The sequence below is a fragment of the Oryx dammah genome, unplaced genomic scaffold (genome assembly GCF_014754425.2).
Source record: "Oryx dammah isolate SB20612 unplaced genomic scaffold, SCBI_Odam_1.1 HiC_scaffold_25, whole genome shotgun sequence".
In the NCBI taxonomy this organism is placed as follows: Eukaryota; Metazoa; Chordata; class Mammalia; order Artiodactyla; family Bovidae; genus Oryx; species Oryx dammah.
The window spans coordinates 60,934,741-60,957,056 of NW_024070209.1; the positions used below are offsets into that span (position 1 = coordinate 60,934,741).

A 22,316-nucleotide genomic window follows, 5' to 3' on the forward strand; every position below is an offset into this window, starting at 1 on the left:
GAGGGCTCATCTTTGGTGTTATATTGTTTTGCCCCATCATTCTGTTCATGGGGTTCTCGTGGCAAGAATATTGCAGTAGGTTGCCATTTCCTCCTCTAGTGTACCACGTTTTGTCACAACTCTTCATTATGACCCATTTGTCTTAGGTCACCCTGCACAGCATGGCTTATAGCTTCACTGAGTTATGCAAACCTCTTCACCACAACAAGGCTGTGATCCATGAAGGGTTATCAACATAATATGACAAGACACAGCTAACATCATTCTCAATGGTGAAAAGCTGAAAATATTTCCTCTAATATCAGGAGGAAGACAAGATGTCCACTTTTACTTCTTTTCTAAGTTGGATTCCACTTTTATTAAATATAGTTTTGGAAGTCCTAACCATGCCATCGAAGAAGAGAGAAAAGGAATCCAAATTGGAAAAGAAGTAAAAGTATCAATGTCTGCAGATGGACATACTGCACATAGAAGATCCTAAAGGCACTACCAGAAACCTAATACTAGAGCTTATCAATGAATTCAGTAAAGTTTCAGGAAACAAGTTTAATACACAGAAACCTGTTACATTTCTATACATTAACAATGAAAGCTCTGAAAGAGAAATTTAAGACAATCCCATTTGCCCATGCTACAAAAAAGAATAAAATACCAAGGAATAAACCTACCTAAGGAGACAAAAGAACTGTACCCCAAAACTGTAAGATGCTGATTTAAAAAATTGCTGATGACACAAACAGATGGTGAGATATACTGTGTTCTTGGAAGAAGCAATATTGTCAAAATGACTATACTGTCCAAGGCAATCTACAGATTCAATGAAATCCCTATCAAATTACCAATGGAATTTTTCACAGAACTAGAATTTAAAAAATTTAAATTTGTGTGAAACACAAAAGACTTCAAAGAGCCAAGCAATCCTGAGAAAGAAAAAGAGAGCTAGAGGAAACAGGCTCCCTGACATCAGACTATACCACAAAGTTACAGTACTCAAAACAGTGTAGGATGGGCACAAAAACAGAAATACAGATCAACAGAATAGGACAGACAGTGCAAAAATAAATTCACAGACCTGTGGTCAATTAATATACAACAAAGGAAGAAAGATTATACAATGAGAAAAGACAGTCTCTTCAATAAGTGGTGCTGGGAAAAATGGACAGCTACATGTAAAGGATGAAATTAGAACATTCTCTAACACCATGCACAAAAATAATGTAAAAATGGATCAAAGACGTAAAGGAAAGACCCCACACAATAAAACTGTTAGCAGAAAACATAGGCAAAACACTCTTTGATATAAACCTCAGCAATATCTTTTTGGATCCAACTCTTAGAGTAGTGAAAATAAAAACAAAAGCAAATGGGGGTACTTCCTTCTTGGTCCAGTGGTTAGGATTTCACCTGCCAATGCAGGGGATGCAGGTTCAATTCCAGGTCAGGGAGCTAAGTTCCCACATACCTCATGGCGGAAAAGAAAAAAAAAACATAAATAGCAAAAGAACTATGTTAACAAAAGCATTTGCACAGCAAAGGGAACCATAAACAAAACAAAAAGACAACACAGTATGGGAGAAAATATTTGCAACATACAGATAGTTCATGCACCTAAATATCAAAAAAGCAAACAACCTAATCAAAAAATGATCAAAAAGGGCTTCTCTAGTGGCTCAGTGGTAAAGAATCTGCCTGTCTCAATGCAGGAGACATGGGTTTGATCCCTGATCTGGGAAGATCCCACATGCCAAGGAGTAACTAAGCCCGTGTGCCACAACTATGGAGACTGTGCTCTAGAGCCCAGGAGCTACAACTACTGAAGCCCATGCATCCTAAATCTTGTGCTCTCCATCAAGAAAAGCCACCGAAGTGAGAAGCCTGTGCACTGCAGCTAGAGAGTAGCCCTTAGAGGCAGCACAGCCAACAATAAATAAAAGTATATACTAAAAGTTGTTTTTAAATGGGCAGAAGATCTTAATAGATAATTCTCCAAAGAAGACATATAGATGGGCAAAAAGCACATGAAAAGATGCTCAATGCCACTACTTATTACATAAATGAAATTAAAAATTGCAATGAAGTATCACTTTTCATCAGTCAGCATGGTCAGCATCAGAAAGTCTACAAATGGTAAATGCTGCAGAGGATGTCAAGAAACGGGAACCCTCCTACACTGTGGATGGGAATGCAAATTGGTACAACCAACATGGAGAATCAGTATGGAGCACTGTATGGACGTTCCTTTAAAAAAGTAAATGTAGAATTACTATATGATCCAGCAATTCCACTCCTGGGCATACATCCAGAGAAAACCATATTTTAAACAGGTATCAATGCCCAAGCATCCAAAGGCCAATGTTCACTGCAACACTGTTTACAATAGCCAAGAGGTGAAAGTGAAAGTCACCCAGTCATGTCAGACTCTGCTACCACATGGACTATACAGTCCATGGAATTCTCCAGGCCAGAATACCAGAGCAGGTAGCCTTTCCCAAATATCATATGACATCACTTTTATGTGGAGTTAAAAAAGATTATACAAATGAACTTATCTAGTAAACAGAAACAGACTCACATAATTAGAAAATAAACTTAGAAAATAAGAAAATAAAGCTCTCCAAAAGAGAAATGTGGGGGGTGGAAGTGCTAAAGTAGCAGTTTAGGATTAACATGTATATATACTACTACTCATCTCACACACTAGCAAAGTAATGCTCAAAATTCTTCAACCCAGGCTTCAACAGTATGTGAACTGTGAACTTCCAGATGTTCAAACTGGATTTAGAAAAGGCAAAGGAGCCAGAGATCAAATTGCCAACATCTGTTGGATCATCGAAAAACCAAGAGAATACCAGAAAAACATCTACTTCTGCTTTACTGATTATGCCAAAGCTTTTGACTGTGTTGATCACAACAAACTGGGAAATTCTTAGAGATGAGAATACCAGACCATCTTACCTGCCTCCTGAGAAATCTGTATGCAGGTCAAGAACCAGACATGGGACAACAGACTAGTTCCAAATTGGGAAAGGAGTAGGACAAGGCTGTATATTGTCACCCTGCTTATTTAACTTATATGCAGAATACATCATGAGAAATGACAGGCTGAATGAAGCACAAGCTGGAATCAAGATTGCCGAGAGAAGTATCAATGAACTCGGATATGCAGATGACACCACCCGTATGGGAGAAAGCGACGAAGAACTAAAGAGCCTCTTGATGAAAGTGAAAGAGGAGAGTGAAAAAGTTGGCTTAAAGCTCTACATTCAAAAAACAAAGATCATGGCATCCGATCCCATCACTTCATGGGAAATAGATGGGGAAACAATGGAAACAGTGACAGACTTTATTTTTTTGAGTTCCAAAATCACTGCAGATGGTGATTGCAGCCATGAAATTAAAAGACGCTTACTCCTTGGAAGAAAAGTTATGACCAACCTAGAGAGCATATTCAAAAGCAGAGACATAACTTTGCTGACTAAGGTCCGTCTAGTCAAGGCTATGGTTTTTCCAGTGGTCATGTATGGATGTGACAGTTGGACTGTGAAGAAAGTTCAGCACGGAAGAACTGATGCTTTTGAACTATGGTGTTGGAGAAAAATCTTGAGAGTCCCTTGGACTGCAAAGAGATCCAACCAGTCCATCCTAAAGGAAATCAGTCCTGAAAACTCATTAGAAGGACTGATGCTGAAGCTGAAACTCCAATACTTTGATTACCTGATGCAGAGAACTGACTCTTTGGAAAAGACCCTGATGCTGGGAAAGACTGAAGGCAGGAGGAGAAGGGGACAACAGAGGATAGGATGGTTGGATGACATCACCAACTCGATGGACATGAGTTAGAGCAAACTCTGGGAGTTGGTGGTGGACAGAGAGGCCTAGTGTACTTCAGGCCATGGGGTTGCAAAGAGTTCAGACATGACTGTGATACTGAACTGATACTACTACATATAAAATAATTAACTGGGATCTACTCTATAGCACAGGGGATTCTGCTCAATATTCTGCATGGGTAAAGAATCTGAAAAAGAATAGATGTATGTATAAATCAATCACTTTGTGTTACACCTGAAACTAACACAACATTGTAAACCAATATACAATAAAAATTAAATTTTTTTTAAAAGTCTGCAAATAATTAATGATGGAGAGGGTTTGAACAAGGAAGCCTCCAACACTGTTGGTAGTAATCTAAGCTGGTACAGCCACTATCAGAACAGTAGGGCAGGTTCCTCAAAAACTAAAATAGAGCTACCATATGATCCTATAATCCCACTCCTGGGCATATGCTCAGACAAAACTCTGACTAAAAAATACATGCACCCCAATGTTCACGGTGGGACTTTTTATAATAGCCAAGACATGGAAACCTAAATGTCCATCGTCAGAGTAACGGTTAAAGTAGATGAGGTATATATACACAATGGAATATTATTCAGTTAATAAAGAATGAGTTAGTGTCATTTGCGCAACATGGATGAACCTTGAGATTATCATACTAGCTGAAGTCAGACAAAGAAAGACAAATAACATGTGCTATCACTTAAATGTGGAATCTAAAATAGATTCAAATGAAATTTACACAACAGAAACCGACTCACATAGAAAACAAACTTACGGTTACCAGAGGGGAAAGGAGGCAGGAGAGAAATAAATTAGGAGTTTGGGATTAGTAGATATAAACTTCTATACATGAAATAGATAAATAGCAAGGTCTCAGAGGTTAAAGCGTCTACCCACAATGCGGGAGACCCGGGTTCGATCCCTGGGTCGGGAAAATCCCCTGGAGAAGGAAATGGCAACCCACTCCAGTACTCTTGCCTGGAAAATCCCATGGAGGGAGGAGCCTGGTAGGCCACTATTCCATGGGGTCGCAGAGTCGGACACCACTGAGCGACTTCACTTTCTTTCACTTTCACTTATTGTATAGCACAGGGAATTATATTCAATGTATTGTAATGAACTATAATGGAAAAGAACATGGATAAAGAATATACATATATGTATATATATTGTTGTTTAGTCACTAAGTTGTGTCTGAATCTTTTGTGACCCCATGGACTGTAAGCCCACCAGGCTCCTCTGTCCATGGGATTTCCCAGGCAAGAATACTGGAGTAGGTTGCCACTTCCTTCTCCAGGGATCTTCCCAATTCAGGGATCAAACCTGCATCTCCACATTGGGAGGCAGATTCTTTACTACTGAGCCACTATGGAGGCCCCATGTACATATGTACATTATCTATCCTGAATCAATTTGTTTTACACCAGAAAATAATACAACATTGTAAATCAACAACATGCCAATTAAAAAAAAAAAAAACAAAAAACAATTCCAGGGTCACTTCATTGAAGTTGTAGACTCTCCCAGATCACATTCAGAAAACAGACTAGATCCCAGCCATTCTTTTCTAAAAGGCCAACATTGGGAATTCTTGGGGTAAAGAATTCACTCCCGTTAACACTGTGTATTTCCCTTTTGCACATTCTCCTTCTCTAATAGCTGTAACTGAACCACCCCTCATCAGTTTCAGGTAGGTGTTGGTTTAAGGTTTACATGGTGAGCAGATGAGTGCTACTATGTACCTTCTGTAGTAGTCTAAGCCTCTATAAAGTATGTTGAAATAGGTACAGCTCTGCTCCATGTAGGCCCTAAATTAGACTCTTGTTTTTTGTAAGGATTGATACTTTTGAACTGTGGTGTTGGAGAAGACTCTTGAGAGTCCCTTGGACAAGGAGATCCAACCAGTCCATCCGAAAGGATATCACTCCTGCGTGTTCACTGGAAGGCCTGATGTTGAAGCTGAAACTTCAATACTTTGGCCACCTGATGCAAAGAGCTGACACATTTGAAAAGACTGATGCTGGGAAAGATTGAGGGTAGGAGGAGAAAGGGACGACAGAGGATGAGATGGTGGATGGCATCACCGACACAATGAACATGAATCTGGGTAAAGTCCGGGAGTTGGTGATGGACAGGGAGGCCTAGCATGCTGCAGTCCATGGGGTTGCAAAGAGTTGGACATGACTGAACAACTGAACTGATGTAAGGCTTTGGAAGTCTGGCAATTCCCAGGCACTACTGAGGCAGAATAAAGCAATTTACAAGCTTCTGTTAACACTTTCCTGTGCTTCCTATTTCTTATCTTAAAGATGAAAACAATATAATCTCTTCCAACCTATTTTATGTTGAAATTTTGTGATATTTTATGTTGAAATTATAAGTTAACATGGCAATAAATGGGCTTTGGATTAATATGCCATTTTTTCAATGTTAGTGAATACTTTTTAAAATTTCAAAACTTGACAGTAGACCACATACCAACTGAGCAGATGTTTAATTTGTCATGAGATGAATAAATCTAGGAATCATATAAAGTTGTACTCAAAAATACAGCTGCTATAAGTTTGAACACCATGCAATGCTCTCGTTTAATCTGATTTACTAGCAAAAAGGAGAGGAGACTGGAAGCAGTGTCTCCTACAGCAGAAAGCACATAACCTCTGCTAAGTTCTGAATTTTTTAAAATGTTTTTTATGTTTTGTGTCTTAAGCAAATTTCTGTTAAAAACCTAATTCCCAACATGAGGGTATCAGGACAATTAGGTGAGCCCTTGGGATGGTGTTAGGTCATGAGAGTAGAGCGCTCATGAGTGGAATTCATGTCCTCATAAAAGAAGCCTAGAGAGATCCTTCATCTCTTCAAACCTGTGAGGACACAGAGGGTGCTGGCTGTGAACCAGGAAGAGGGTCCTCACCAGAACAGGACCATGCTAGTGCCTCGACCTTAGACTTCCAGAACAATGAAAAATAAACTTCTGTTGTTTAAGCCACGCAATCTGAGATATTTGTTATAATACTGTTTAAAAGTATCAGCACTAACACTGAAAATGGCTTATTAATCTGAAGCGACAAACTGTGGAAAATTCTGAAAGAGATGGGAATACCAGACCACCTGACCTGCCTCTTGAGACATCTGTATGCAGGTCAGGAAGCAACAGTTTGAACTGGACATGGAATAACAGACTGTTTCAAAATTGGGAAACCAGTACATCAAGGCTGTATATTGTCACCCTGCTTATTTAACTTATATGCTGAGTACATCATGAAAAACACTGGGCTGGTTGAAGCAAAAGCTGGAATCAAGATTGCTGAGAAAAACATCAATAACCTCAGAAATGCAGATGACACCACCCTTATGGCAGAAAGCTAAGAAGAACTAAAGAGCCTCTTGATGAAAGTGAAAGAGGAGAGTGAAAAGCTGGCTTAAAACTCACATGCAGAAAATGAAGATCACAGCTTCAGGTCCCATCACCTCATGGCAAATAGATGGGGAAACAGTGAGAGACTTTATATTGGGGGGCTCCAAAATCACTGCAGATGGTGACTGCAGCCACAAAATTAAGACACTTGCTCCTTGGAAGAAAAGTTATGACCAACGTAGACAGCATTTTAAAAAGCAGAGACATTACTTTGCCAACAAAGGTCCATCTAGTCAAAGCTATGGTTTTTCCAGCAGTCATGTATGGATGTGAGAGTTGGACTACAAAGAAAGCTGAGCACCGAAGAATTGATGCTTTTGAACTGTGGTATTGGAGAAGACTCTTGAGAGTCCCTTAGACTGCAAGGAGATCCAACCAGTCGATCCTAAAGGAAACCAGTCCTAAATACTCATTAAAAAGACTGATGCTAAAAAAAAAAAAAAAAAAAGACTGATGCTGAAGCTGAAACTCCAGTACTTTGGCCACCTGATGTGAAGAACTGACTCATTTGAAAAAACCCTGATGCTGCGAAAGATTGAAGGCAGGAGGAGAAGGGGACGACAGAGGACGAGATGGTTGGATGGCATCACCGACTTGATGGACATGAGTTTGAGCAAACTCTGGGAGTTGGTAATGGACAGGGAAGCCTGGCATGCTGCAGTCCATGGGGTCGCAAAGAGTCAGATATGACTGAGTGACTGAGCTGAACTGAACTGAGACTTTGAGGTAAGATGGACTCAAGTTACAATCCTGGTCTGCCACATATATATAATTATTGAACAAGTTAGTCAATCTCCCTGAATATCCTCATCTATAAAACAACAATAATACATGCTTACATATTATGACTTGAAGATTAAATATGATCATGTATAAAGTCCTTAGCTTTAACCAGCACAGATTAAATAGTAATCTTTCACAAAATACAAATAGCTTTTATATATGTACACACATATCTATACATGAAAATGTATGCTTATAACCATTAGTTGAAAAAAAAAAGATCAATATTAAAGCAGGTTGGGGAGATAGAGTATATTGGAAACGTCCAGATTTTCCCCTCAAGTTTGCATCAAATTTCATCGCTCTAAACAAAAAAGTTTATTACCTAAAATTTTTAAATAAGAATGAATTTAATACAACCAAAATTAAAGCAGCAAGGTGCCAAATTTCACCTATTTGTCATCACTTTAAGATATTATTTCAACTGTGGTTATGATGACTAATTTGACAAAATGGTGACAGGAACATTTGACAAAAATACATCAAGAATCTTATAAATGTGAATAACTTATGACTAGGAAATTTCACCTATAGGAATTCACTCTCAGGAAATAATCAGATAAATGCACAAAAATATGTATGTGTGTGCACGTCTGTGTGTGTGCATGAATACACTCATGAAGATACATGAATATGGTGTCTATTACAGCATTGCTCAAAGTAGCAAAAATTTGGAAATAGTCCATGTTCATGAATAAGAGGGTGGCTGGTGGTATGTCTTTATAATGCATGATGTGAATCTATTTTTACTCACATGAAGAAGGCAATGATACTACACTGTGAAAGAAATCATCTATTACTTCTACAATCAGGAAGTTACTTTTATTTAGGCCAAAATGTAGCATAATGTTCTAAACTGCAATGACAGTATGCAGTCCTGTGGATCAGGAAGAGCTGAATTCTTGGGAGAGCTTTAGATTTAAACAACATTTATTTATAAAATCTATGAAATAAAAGACAAATACACATCTTCTCACCACAATAACCACATGTGATCAGAGTGTTCAAGAAAGAGTTCACCAAAGTAATGTCTTTTCTTTCAGTCATTTCAACACTTCTGAGGCACATATGTTACCTTTTTGAGGGAAGCTAATATTTGTTACATCCCTAAAATTTAGACAGATGCTCCTTAGTTCTCCAGGTACTGAAAAAAGTCAAGCACCTCTTTATATAAAATTTTATGAGATAGTTAATAAGAATCAGAACCTATATAGCAAACTGAATATTTTATTATTTGACCATGGTTATCAGGGAAATGGAAAGTGAGAAGTTGGAACCGAATGGTACTTATTCTGCTACTCTAGAATATGACAGACAGGTGCCGATACTTACTATAAGTAGAAATAAGGTGACAACATCTGTTCAGAGTTTTTTGAGTTCTAATAAGTTTAAAATGTAATAAAAGAGTAAAGAATTAATGTTATGTTTATACTTTATCAAACACACAAGAAGCATTTCACATAAAAATAAACATATTCTGAAACTTATTTATTGCTGCTGCTAAATTGCGTCAGTCGTGTCCGACTCTGTGCGACACCATAGACGGCAGCCCACCAGGCTCCGCTGTCCCTGGGATTCTTCAGGCAGGAACACTGGAGTGGGTTGCCATTTCCTTCTCCAATACATGAAAGTGAAAAGTGAAAGGGAAGTCACTCAGTCATGTCCGACTCTTCGCGACCCCATGGACTGCAGCCTACCAGGCGCCTCCGTCCATGGGATTTTCCAGGCAAGAGCACTGGAGTGGGTTGCCATTGCCTTCTCCACTTATTTATTGAGGTTCATTTATTATATTCTATCATGGTCTTTCCTTGAGCTATGAGATCTGCAGATATATACAATCTGCCTAATAACTTATGGATTGTATCTTCTCTGCATGTCTCTTTTCCAGACCTCAACAGGTTAGAATATCTAACAAAGCAGAATTTCTCCTAGGCTTTATAAAGTACTCAGTAGCCAAGAATAATCTCTCTCTTAATAGCTACAATTTGCATATCATGTATGTCCTTCACTGTCAGAGAAAACCTCTGATTTTTGCATTGTTGATAACGGGTGTCTTCACACCACAGCTTTAAAATAGCTATGATTGTGTTACATGGTCTATGTTACATATCCATACTCATCCTGAGTACATACCAGTTGTGGCTATGTGCTACACTCAAATGTGCCCAGAGGCCATGTACTTAATACAGTTAATGTGAATACATTCTAGTGTTTTTTAATCACTTTCATCCGCTAAAGAGAGTTAAGACTTCATGACAAGAAGCAGAAGGAGGCCATCAGTTGGGGCAAGTCTGGAGTTTTAAGGTCAACAACTGTCTTGTTTAGAAGTGTCAAACCTGCAGACACAGTTTCCTCACTTATAAATGTGGCCTTTTGCCCAGGCCCAGGAAATCATTCATTGAAGAGTAACAGAGAAGAACATGGAGAGTTAATATCCAAGAGAAAATAAGAATAAATAGTTCTGAACAAACAACTCAACTAGAATTTAGGCAGAAAATGAATTTTGTACATCACAAACGAAAACAGTAATGACTGGGGTGAAAAAAGTCTTAGGATTCATCTATTCAATATAATGCCTAAAAAGCAAACTATCACTATTCTTCATTCCACCTCTATAAAGAATCTAGTATATTTCTTTCACACTAGACAACGGAGAGTTCTTAAGGCCATTACAGTAATTCAAGTGGAAAAGAATGGTTATTATCGTAGCTTTTTACATAATCATGATTTTCCTTATAATAATGTGAGTTTTACCCATTTTTATTTTCAGACATAATATCTGAGAGAGAATGTGAGCAATATAAGTAAACTTTAAGGACTTATTTCACTGGTATAGATATAGGGAAGCGATGCTGTAAAGGAAAGCCATACTGCCAAATGTCAAACAGTTTGGATGCTTTGGGCCATTCCCTGAGTAACTATGAACTGAACTGAACTGATTACAGTTACAGACCTTTGTTTAGGAAAAGGATCAAAAAGCAAAAGGGGATTAGCCCTAAAAGAGGAACCTTGAGGAAAAAGAACCAGGTCTGTCAAAACAGACTTCATGAATCTGTTCAGGAAATGGCCTTCAAGTTATTTGTACCTATCCTGAACCAATTTTGTTCAGTTTACTACTATACTGATTAGCATCATAACGTTTTTCAAACTGTCATTATGGTAGAACTTTCCTCACCTCTTGGCAAGAATCTCAAGTTCCCCTATACCCACAGTTTTCATTTCCAAACAGCCCTAACTGGGCCCACATGAAAATAAGCTCCTTCATCTGTAAAAAGGTACACTTATCTAGGGGCTTTCAGTTAAAGGCCTTAAGGTTTTGTCCTTGTTCCCTTCTGTTGTTCTTTGATCCTATTCCTAAAAAGGAATCTGCTTACATGTAAGAGTCACTTTCTAGAGTCAATCTTTAAATAATTACCATATCAAAGAAAATATAAGTCTCTTAGAAGGTCATCATAGTGAATCCAGGGTTTTTTTTTTAATTTTATGTGCAACAATGTAAATAAATATGCATTTAAAAAAACAACTAAAAGAAACACAATGAAGAAAAAGTAAGTATAGTGTAGACCCTCATTTGTTAAAAACACCTTGGGACTGGCTTACTAGTGGGAAAAGTGTTAATTACTAATTTAATTTCATAATGGTTATAGAGCTATTCAGATATTCTATTTTTCAATCAGCTTTATTTTTATTTTTTAAAGAAATTTCATCTAATTTTTCAAGTTTTTTTTGTAATGAAGTTATTCTTAGTATTCCCTTTAATTTTTAAAAATTTCCAACATGTCTAACATTATATCCCTTTTACATCCCTGGTATTGTTCACTATTTTCTATTTCACCAATCATGTCAAAGAATAAGTGCCTCGCTTTATTAATTCACTTCTATAATTTGTCAATACGTTAATTTCTGAACATATTTCTTTCCTTCTGCTTTTTTTAGGCTTATTTTACCAGTATTTTCTTAAATTACATGGTGCTTTTTAAAAAACTGAAGTATAACTGATCTACTATCGTGGTGATTTGATATCTCAGTACATTATAAAATGATCACTGCAATAAGCCTAGTTATTAGTTTTTTAAAAGTATAGTCTCCAGTTGTATACAGTACTGTATCAGTTCAGTTCAGTCGCTCAGTCGTGTCCAACTCTTTGTGACCCCATGAATCGCAGCACGCCAGGCCTCACCGTTTATCACCAACTCCCAGAGTTTACTCAAACTCATGTCCATCAAGTTGGTGATGCCATCCAGCCATCTCATCCTCTGTCGTCCCCTTCTCCTCCTGCCCCCAATTCCTCCCAGCATCAGAGTTTTTTCCAGTGAGTCAACTCTTTGCATGAGGTAGCCAAAGTACTGGAGTTTCAGCTTCAGCATCAGGTGTTCCAATGAACACCCAGGACTGATCTCCTTTAGGATGGACTGGCTGGATCTCTTTGCAGTCCAAGGGACTCTCAAGAGTCTTCTCCAACACCACACTTCAAAAGCATCAATTCTTTGGCGCTCAGCTTTCTTCACAGTCCAACTCTCACATCCATACATGACCACTGGAAAAACCATAGCCTTGACTAGATGGACCTTTGTTGGCAAAGTAATATCTCTGCTTTTTAATATGCTATCTAGGTTGGTCACAACGTTCCTTCCAAGGAGTAAGTGTCTTTTAATTTCATGGCTGCAATCACCATCTGCAGTGATTTTGGAGCCCCCCAAAATAAAGTCTCTCACTGTTTCCACATCTATTTCCCATGAAGTGATGGGACCAAATGCCATGATCATAGTTTTCTGAATGTTGAGCTTTAAGACAACTTTTTCCACTCTCCTCTTTCACTTTCATCAAGAGGCTTTTTAGTTCCTCTTCACTTTCGGCCATAAGGGTGGTATCATCTGCATATCTGAGGTTATTGATATTTCTCCCGGCAATCTTGATTCCAGCTTGTGCTTCCTCCAGCCCAGCATTTCTCATGATGTACTCTGCATATAAGTTAAATTAGTTAAATACAGCCTTGATGTACCCCTTTTCCTATTTGGAACCAGTCTCTTATTCCATGTCCAGTTTGAACTGTTGCTTCCCGACCTGCATATATCAAGGGAACATTTCATGCAAAGATGGGCTCGATAAAGGACAGAAATGGTATGGACCTAACAGAAGCAGAAGATATTAAGAAAAGATGGCAAGAATACACAGAGAACTGTACAAAAAAGATCTTCACGACCCAAATCATCACGATGGTGTGATCACTCACCTAAAGCCAGACATCCTGGAATGTGAAGTCAAGTGGGCCTTAGAAAGCATCACTATGAACAAAGCTAGTGGAGGTGATGGAATTCCAGTAGAGCTATTTCAAATCCTGAAAGATGATGCTGTGAAAGTGCTGCACTCAATATGCCAGCAAATTTGGAAAACTCAGCAGTGGCCACAGGACTGGAAAAGGTCACTTTTCATTCCAATCCCAAAGAAAGGCAATGCCAAAGAATGCTCAAACTACCGCACAATTGCCCTCATCTCACACGCTAGTAAAGTAATGCTCAAAATTCTCCAAGCCAGGCTTCAACAGTACGTGAACCATGAAGTTCCAGATGTTCAAACTGGTTTTAGAAAAGGCAGAGGAACCAGAGATCAAATTGCCAACCTCCGCTGGATCATCGAAAAAGCAAGAGAGTTCCAGAAAAACATCTCTTTCAGCTTTATTGACTATGCCAAAGCCTTTGACTGTGTGGATCACAATAAACTGTGGAAAATTCTGAAAGAGATGGGAATACCAGACCACCTGACCTGCCTCTTGAGAAATCTATATGCAGGTCAGGAAGCAACAGTACTATATACATGTCCATTAAATCAATAATCTACTTCCTTAATGTTACTTTGTTCACTTAATCTATCAATTACCACACCAAAGGAATTAAATTTTTTAACTGTGAAAAGTTGATTTGTCAATTTTTATTTTATGTGAATTGTACACATTTAGAACTGTTATATCAATTGATTTTTCTATTGATACCGATCTCTAGTAATCTCTACTACTGATTTTGCTTTAGAGACTATTTATATAACATTACTAGCTCTCTTTTGACCTAGTAGAATTCTTTACCCATTCTCTAGCTTTTAAACTTCCTATGTTTTAGGTGTCTCTTGTAAAAACTTAGAAAAAACTGTTTCAACAATCTCTGCAAATGAAAATTTTAATCTACTTACATTGACAATGATTATTGATTTTTACAATTCATTTCTACTATTATTGTGCTTGTTTTCATCTTTTTTTTTTTTTTATGGTTTTCCCCTCTTCATGATGCACCCTCCCCCAATTCTTGCCTTCTTTGGGATTCAATTATTTTTTCCCTTAGCCAACATTTTCACTCTATTTGTATGAAAATTATACACTCTATTTTGTTCTTTCAGTGAGCACCACAGAAATTTTACCATGTATCTTTTACTTATAAAATCTGGTATTAATAAGTATCTCTGCTGCTGCTGCTGCTAAGTCGCTTCATTCATGTCTGAATTTGTGTGACCCCATAGATGGCAGCCCATCAGGCTCCCTCGTCCCTGGGATTCTCCAGGCAAGAACACTGGAGTGGGTTGCCATTTTCTTCTCCAATGCATGAAAGTGAAAAGTGAAAGGGAAGTCGCTCAGTCCTGTCTGACTCTTAGTGACCCCATGGACTGTAGCCAACCAGGCTCCTCTGTCCATGGGATTTTCCAGGCAGGAGTACTGGAGTGGGGTGCCATTGCCTTCTCTACTTTCACTTTAAAAGTCAGGAACCAAAGAGAATAAATAAATTTATATATATATTTTTAAAAAGTCAGGAATCTTAGAATGCTTTTTCACTTCTCTTCTGATTTATATGTTATCATTGTCCAGGATTTTATCTTAATTTTAATCACTTGAATTAGACATCAGTCTTTATGTTTTACATGATCAATTTTTGTTTAGGCTCCCACAAGTTTAACCATTCCTTCCTGCATCTCATACCTTCCTTCTTTTTAGATCTCTCAAGGAAAATGTTGCCCTTCAAGAGTCCTAAATTGATGTGGGAATCCCTGATCAATTTCCCATTCTGCTTGAGCCCTAGGTTTTGTTTCCAGTCCTCTGAGTACACTGCCTTTATAAACCAAGCACCTCACTGCAGGTGCCAGCAAATGCCCTCAAAACAAACTGTGACTTTGCTTACTCTTATGGAATCAAACATCCTTGTCATTTCAACCTATGAGTGTTTCCCTAAGTTTCCTGCCAGCTCAACCATGCTTCAGACAAATATTTTAAATATATTATCCATTAAATAGGTGGTCTGACTAGTAAGTTTTTCTCTGTAGATCATTCTTATTCTCTAAATATTCCTAGGTAACCGTTTTAGTATTTATGTTCTTTGAACTGATTGCATAGAATTGTTTTATTTACTGAATGTGCTTTATTAGTAAAAAGTAAATTTTAAAAAGCCATTTAAAAATCAAATTAGTTAACAGTTTCTTTTTGCCTAACATATATACTTTTCATAAGCCAAGAGTCATTTCTAAGAGATTACTTTCCCCCTGAATTCTAAGTATAAATATTGACTCCAAGATAATACACATTATCCTCCAATATTATACAAATTTTCAAACATCCAGGAAAGTTGACATAATATATATATATATTTTACCACTTAGATTCTATCATCATTTTACAATACTGTTTTATGACATATGTATTAATTTCCCTTTCTATGCATCAACTCATCTCACTTTTTCTCTTGCAGTGCCAAGGAAAATGCAGACATCAGTACATTTCCCCACAAATATTTTATAAACATGATATTTTTATTTATAGGCAATAAAGCTCCTTCTCCCAAGATTTTGCTTACTATTTAATAGGCATTAAAAAAAAAAAAAAACAACTCTAATGTGCCACAATCAATAATACCATTCGAAAGCTTCCCTGGTGGTTCAGTACTAAGGAATCTGCCTGTTAGTGCAGAAGACACAGGTTCGATCTCTGATCCAGGAAGATCCCACATGCTGTGAAGCAACTAAGCCCATGCGCCACAATTACTGAGCCCATGCTCTAGAGCCTGAGAACTGCAACTACTGAGCCATATGCAGTAACTCCTGAAGCCCATGTGCCCTAGAGGCTCTGCTCCGCAACAAGAGAAGTCACTGCAGTGAGAAGCTCGTGTGCCGCAGTTAGAGAGCAGCCCCTGCTCGCCACAATGAGAGAAACGTCTGTGCACAGCAACAAAGACCTAGCACAGCCAAAAGTAAATAAATGAAATTATTAAAAAACAGTAACATCATTTGAGTCAGAAAATGATACTCTCACAGTTAAGAGGAGAAATAAGCAAGTAAAATGAATTATATTTCCATGTTAGTAAAATAAGCTTCATAAGTGGCACATTCATTTGAAATATTTGCCCTTTTATTTCATCATTATCTAGGAATTTCTCTTATAGTTCCTATTTGTTTATAGTGAAAAGCTCTTACTTGCTAATACTTCCTTATTCAACAGTTCTGGAAGAGTATTTAATTTTATGGAAGCAGAGAAATGAAATCACCTTTCAAACTTAATTTAGGCAAACTTACATCTTCCTTCTATGATATTGTGATTTATAGTAATATGAAATATATATTAGATCTTTGTCCTGTTTGTGACAAAGGAGATTCCTGGAGCTTCCTAAGTGATACAGAGCCAAAAAGATGAAAAGAAAGTTTTGTTACTCATAACAATCCCCTTTCAACCATACCTGAGTTTAGATTGATGAGGTGACTTTCTAAAAGCCTCTACACATAGGGGCTGAAGTGAGGGAAATCAATCACATGATTAGCAGAACTTTAGCCTCACTCCTGAACTTTTGGGGAAAAGGGAAGAAAGGGGAGCTAGAGGTTGAATTAATCACCAGTGGCCCATTATTTCACCAATCATGCCTATGTAATGCAGCCTCCATAAATACTCAAAAGGAGGAGATTCAGAGAGCTTCTGGGTTGAAAGTGTGGAGGAGCTGGGGAAGTGGTACACTTGGAGGGCATGGAAGTTTCGAGTCCTTTCCCACATTATTTGCACTATGCATCTCTCTCTCTGGCTTTTATTTGTATCGTTTAAAATATTGCCAATAGTAAGCAAACTCTATTTTCCTGGGTTCTGTGAGCCACTCTAGTATACTACTGAACATGTGGAGGGGATGGTAGGAATGTACAATTTGTAGACAAGTCAGACAGAAATTGCAGGTAACCTGGGAATCTGTTACTTGTGAATGGCATATGAAGTAGGGATAATCTTACAAGACTGAGCTCTTAATAATGTAGGATCTGAGTTAACTCTGGTTAGTATCAGAATTGAACTGAACTGTAGAACTGGTGTCAGAGAATTGCTAGGTGTGGAGGAAAAACCCCACATATTTGGTGTCAGAGTATTGGAGTGTGAGAGTCAAGGATAACACACTGAATTTTTTTAAGTCACATTCTATAGGTCAGTTCTTCCAGCTTAATGATTTTATGAATTGAGCTGTACAATCTCTTTTATTTTTATTTTTTCAATCTTTTTTAAAATTTTATTGTAACAATCACCTTATTTAGCTACCATATCAAGATTGTACTTCTACTGATTTCTATCTTTAATGTTAGGAGCAATGATTTACGCTGATAAGGAGCATTTCTTTAATGAACACTGACCACTTTGAACACATACAAAAAGCTGTCAGTAAAGGACATGAGAAATAAGTTTCAAAATTTAGATTCATTTGGATTTGAAGGAGGCTGTCAAAATAAGTTTCATATTTGCTCAAGACAAAAAAGGTCAAGAAACAAAAAGCTGTCTCTGGACTTCTACTACTATCAAGATAAAAACAAAATTGTAAACCAAAACATTTTAAAAGCCCACACAGTATACGCATATATCAGCACAAACTCATACTATGACCTCACTATATACTTTTTGATCAAGTAATATTTTATTCTTTTTTTAATCTGGACTCGAGCAATCTGAGTCCTCAGCTTAACCAGCGAGTGATCTTAGATATATCCCTACTCTGCATGGTGCTTCTTTTCTTCATCTTTACTTTAAGATGATCTTCACTGTTAGGACTTATTCTGTTATCTAATAACTTTTTTTAAAGAGTATTAAAATACTGGCTAGCAAAGTACAGAAAAAAGTGAAAAAGTGATGTAATTCTAGTACTTCACAAATACAAAATTGTACTTGGCCTTTTTCTCTTCACTTACACCGGAGAACTTCTTGTTGGCAGATTAAACAAAAGGATGGTTCTAACTTAAGCTATCTCATTCAATTTCTTCTAAACTTATGTTTCTTTCTTCTAATGCCATGTATAGCCTACTGTCAAAAGAACTACCAAACATTCCTTATAATTGAAACAATAGAAAGCATACAAAAAAGGAAACATGAAAAACCTAGTATATTCTTAAGAGACAACGTTCAATTTCGGACGTAATCACACAGAAAAGCCACAGTCTAATAATAATGATAGTAATAGTCACCTCATCAAAATACATCCAAATAATAATTAGAATACTATGTCTGAGAAAAATCAATGAAAAAATTGCACATTAGTAGAATGTGTGAATATTAGTAGGATATGAGTATTCTAAAGCCAGCAGCATTATAAAATGTACTTATGCACAACCAAATCACTACATAAAATCAGATAAGCTGGAGACAGTGAGGCCACCAAGAATCTGCCACTAGAATGTCAGCTTCATTAATGTTAATCTTTTTATGCTCTTCAGGCAAGAGGTGAATTAATTAATTTTCCCCAGAAACAAGGAAAGTAGAATAACAGAGCAAAGAATAAAGCCCTAAGTCCAAATAAATGTGATGTCAGTTTCAGTATCTTTATCATGAAGATGTATATGTTTATCGATAGAACACTGCTTCATTTAGGGTGAAGGGTCTCTTGGAATATACCGAAGTCATTCATATAAAAAGGCAACATTCAATTGTAGGTCATAACATATACAATATATTAACATTTCTAGCTTCTAAAAAGACTGTTTTCCAAAGGTTTCACTGTTCAGTAGGAATCAAAGTGCCACTTTATAAACAGTTTACTCATTTGTCAATTGATAAACTCAGAAATTTCCTGAGTTAAAAAGAACTGTAACAGTTAAGAGTACACTAGAAGTAAAATTGAAACCCAGTTTGACTGGATATAGTAACTGAAAATTCTATTACTTTCTATTATAAAATATATCATATATTAAAGTATAAAAAATGTATACTTTCAGCTGAAAGAATAATACTTTTTAATAGACCTTGATATATACTGCACTCACTTGTAAGAAAAGGAATATTACTAATACCTTGGAGGCTCCCATGGGCTTATTCTCTCATATTTCTCTTAACCCGCTCCACAATATCCTAAATTTTGTTCTAAACACCTCCCTGTTTTTACTTCTAGCATTGATATATTTAGGTGTATCCCTAAAGTAACTGGCTAGTTATTTATCTCCATCCATCCATTCATCTTCCACCCATTTTTTTCATTTTATATATAGAGAATATGCTCTATATTCTTCTCCTTCAACTTCTACAGCATCTGTCTCAGAGTAATTTCTTGACATTACCTACTTTTTCATATAATCCTTAAGACTAAAGGAATTAAAGGAATTTAAAGGCGAGAAAATGAGACACAGTGAAGCTAGCAACTTGCTACATTATATAGGAAAACAACGGACAAATCTCTCTATAGTAATTCTGAAAGTAAAGCAAACCAGCGGACTGTCTTATAACTTTATAGCACGTTTATTTTAGCTGCAATTGAACATTTCTCTGTTCTTAAGAGTACAATTTATATTTTTAAAACAACTTTACAAAGCTGGTAATTTTTGCTTTCATATTAAAGGTACAATTTTATCAAGTGTACTGATGATGTAAAAGACCTCAATGATACTCCAGTATAGTCCTTAATAGGAAAACAAGAACAAATTAATGAAAGAATATCAAGAGCTTATTTATTTTTCTCTTAAGGGACAGACTATTAGAAAAGAGACAGACATATTACGGAATATTCTAATTAAAGAAGATGGTTCCTTAAATAGGTAATTAGTCTGACACTAATTAATCCGAAGTTGTCATTTACCTGAGCAAGTGGTGGAAGAATCTCCTTGCATATTTGCTGATTTGGTCTCTGTATTCTAATATAGTCGTATCCAGGAGTGGTCTTGTTGGAGCATAGAAGGTTCCAAGGCTTGCCTCAAGCTGTGCTGTGGAATTCAAACATAGCAGCACTAAAACAAGTGAAACTCCTTCAATTACAACAGAATACTCATGTTTGCAGTCAGTCAGGTTTTGCAAACTTGGATGAAATGTGAGCCTGTTGCAGGAAAAGATGAAATTAAAATATGACAGCTGGTACAAAAACAAACCTGTGTATAAACTTTCACTTGAAGCAAAGCTGACAATGACTCTGAGCAACAAAAAGCTGTCACAACTGAAGAAATCCATAATGAATCAACCTCTCACCACAAATGGGTAATTAAAACAGTGACTCATCAGAGTAACACAGTTTGAAACTAGTATTCCCAGTAAAATCAACTCAGTGTGTACAACATTTACTCTCTTTAGCTGAAAGGAGAAAACTAGTCTTACTACATTAGGCATTGAAGTCAGTATTAGAAATATCTTTAAAAATAAGGCAAATAGAAAAGACTTATTGGAGTAATAATATTTCTTTGTTACAACGTAAAGATCAAATATCCCCCTCCATTTCCTAAATACTGTCCTAAACAACACAATACCCTTGGTTTTGTCCAAGGGTGAAAGCTAACAACCCTGGGAGGGATCCCATGCTAATCTACTCTGGTCAACTGACTTCCTGATAGGAAAGAAGGACTGGAGAGCAGGTTTGATAAGCCAAAGGGATAGTGATTGGGAGAAAAGGGCACTTTTTGTCTAATCTACACTTTTGCCAAGACATGCCAGTGGGGTTGTGTTACCTCCAAGAAATAAATGTGAAATATATAGTTACCATAATAGTGAGAGTTGTATGAGAATATAGCTCACAGTAGGATTCCACTGATTTTTTTTTGCACTACTAGCACTAGGTTGAATAAACAATTCCTTATTTAGCAGAACTCTTTTAGGTATATTTGGGTTTGAAAGTATTAAATACCTCATCAGAGTAATTGCTATGGACTTTGCTAAGCTGCTGGTAATTTCTTTTTTTAATCTCAGATCTAGACAGTAAAGTAAAATGAACTTTGGGGGTATTTTCTTTCAAAGCAGCAGTCAATTTAGATTAAAATTGAATACAGCAATGCCATTGTGAAAACAAGCCAGATTCTCTTGCCATTGCTTGTTTTCTTGACAGCATGTTTCGTACATCTGAAATGTTTGAGCCTACATGGAATACTTGTAGCTCCCAGCACAGTTACAGATTCATTAGATAGCCCAGCTTGATGTTTGAGGCAGAAATGAAGATCTTGAAGATAACCACAGTCCCAGCTACAAATAAAAGAGCTCACTGGGCTCCATTAATAAAAGGAAACAAATTACCATGTCAAATTTGTTAGATTCAGATAGAATAAATCTCAACAGAGAAGAATTGTGAATGTTTTAGAAAAGTGTTTTGCAATTACTTGGGGGAAAATGCATACATCTACTTAAAATGTACATATTCTGATAACCTAGCATCATGAAAGCATTTTATTTTAATAGCCTAGTGTATCATACAAATTTTTTATTTCCCTATCCACCCAATATGGTTCCTTGATAATATCTTTTATTAAGGCAGGAACCTGATAATACCCATTTGTGAATTCCCTAATAATCTTACTTACTACACAGGAATCATACAACACAAATTCTCTAAGGTGCTAACAATTTCATGGTTTTCTGAGTAAGAGTCAATATATTGTTGTCTTCATATTTCCTTAACTGTAAATTTATGATCTCTTACATGGGTTATGCTTACACAACAGGCTTTCTTTAGGGATCCTGCTATCTACCTAATCTTGAGAGTATACCAATACTAACAAATAACTACTTGAGAAAATATTACAGTAATCTTAGAGCCCCCAAATTCTGAAGTTATACTCTTCTTTTTATTTTTAACTAATATCCATTGAGTACCTACTGTGGGTCAAGCATGTGCTAGGCATTTTCATTGCAGATGCACTGGAATCTCCATAGATGTGTTGGACTACCTCTAAAAAGCACATTCAAATACATTAAATAAATACTATGCGCCTCCTATGAGTTGAGGCCAAGTCTCATGATGCAGACTTCTTGAAAGAACACGTTCTTACTGATTCAGTTCAGTTCAGTCGCTCAGTCATGTCCGGCTCTTTGCGACCCCATGAA

At 36.9% G+C, this 22,316-nt stretch overlaps 1 protein-coding gene across 1 annotated transcript in view; it reads right to left on the minus strand.

Moving 5' to 3' along the window:
• LOC120851330 (WD repeat containing planar cell polarity effector) overlaps window positions 1-22,316 on the minus strand; it is a 211,973-nt gene that overhangs the window by 84,726 nt on the left and 104,931 nt on the right. Inside the window, exon 11 of the mRNA XM_040224029.1 lies at window positions 20,095-20,218. Coding sequence (XP_040079963.1) covers window positions 20,095-20,218 — 124 coding nt within the window. The remainder of the gene's footprint in view (window positions 1-20,094; window positions 20,219-22,316) is intronic.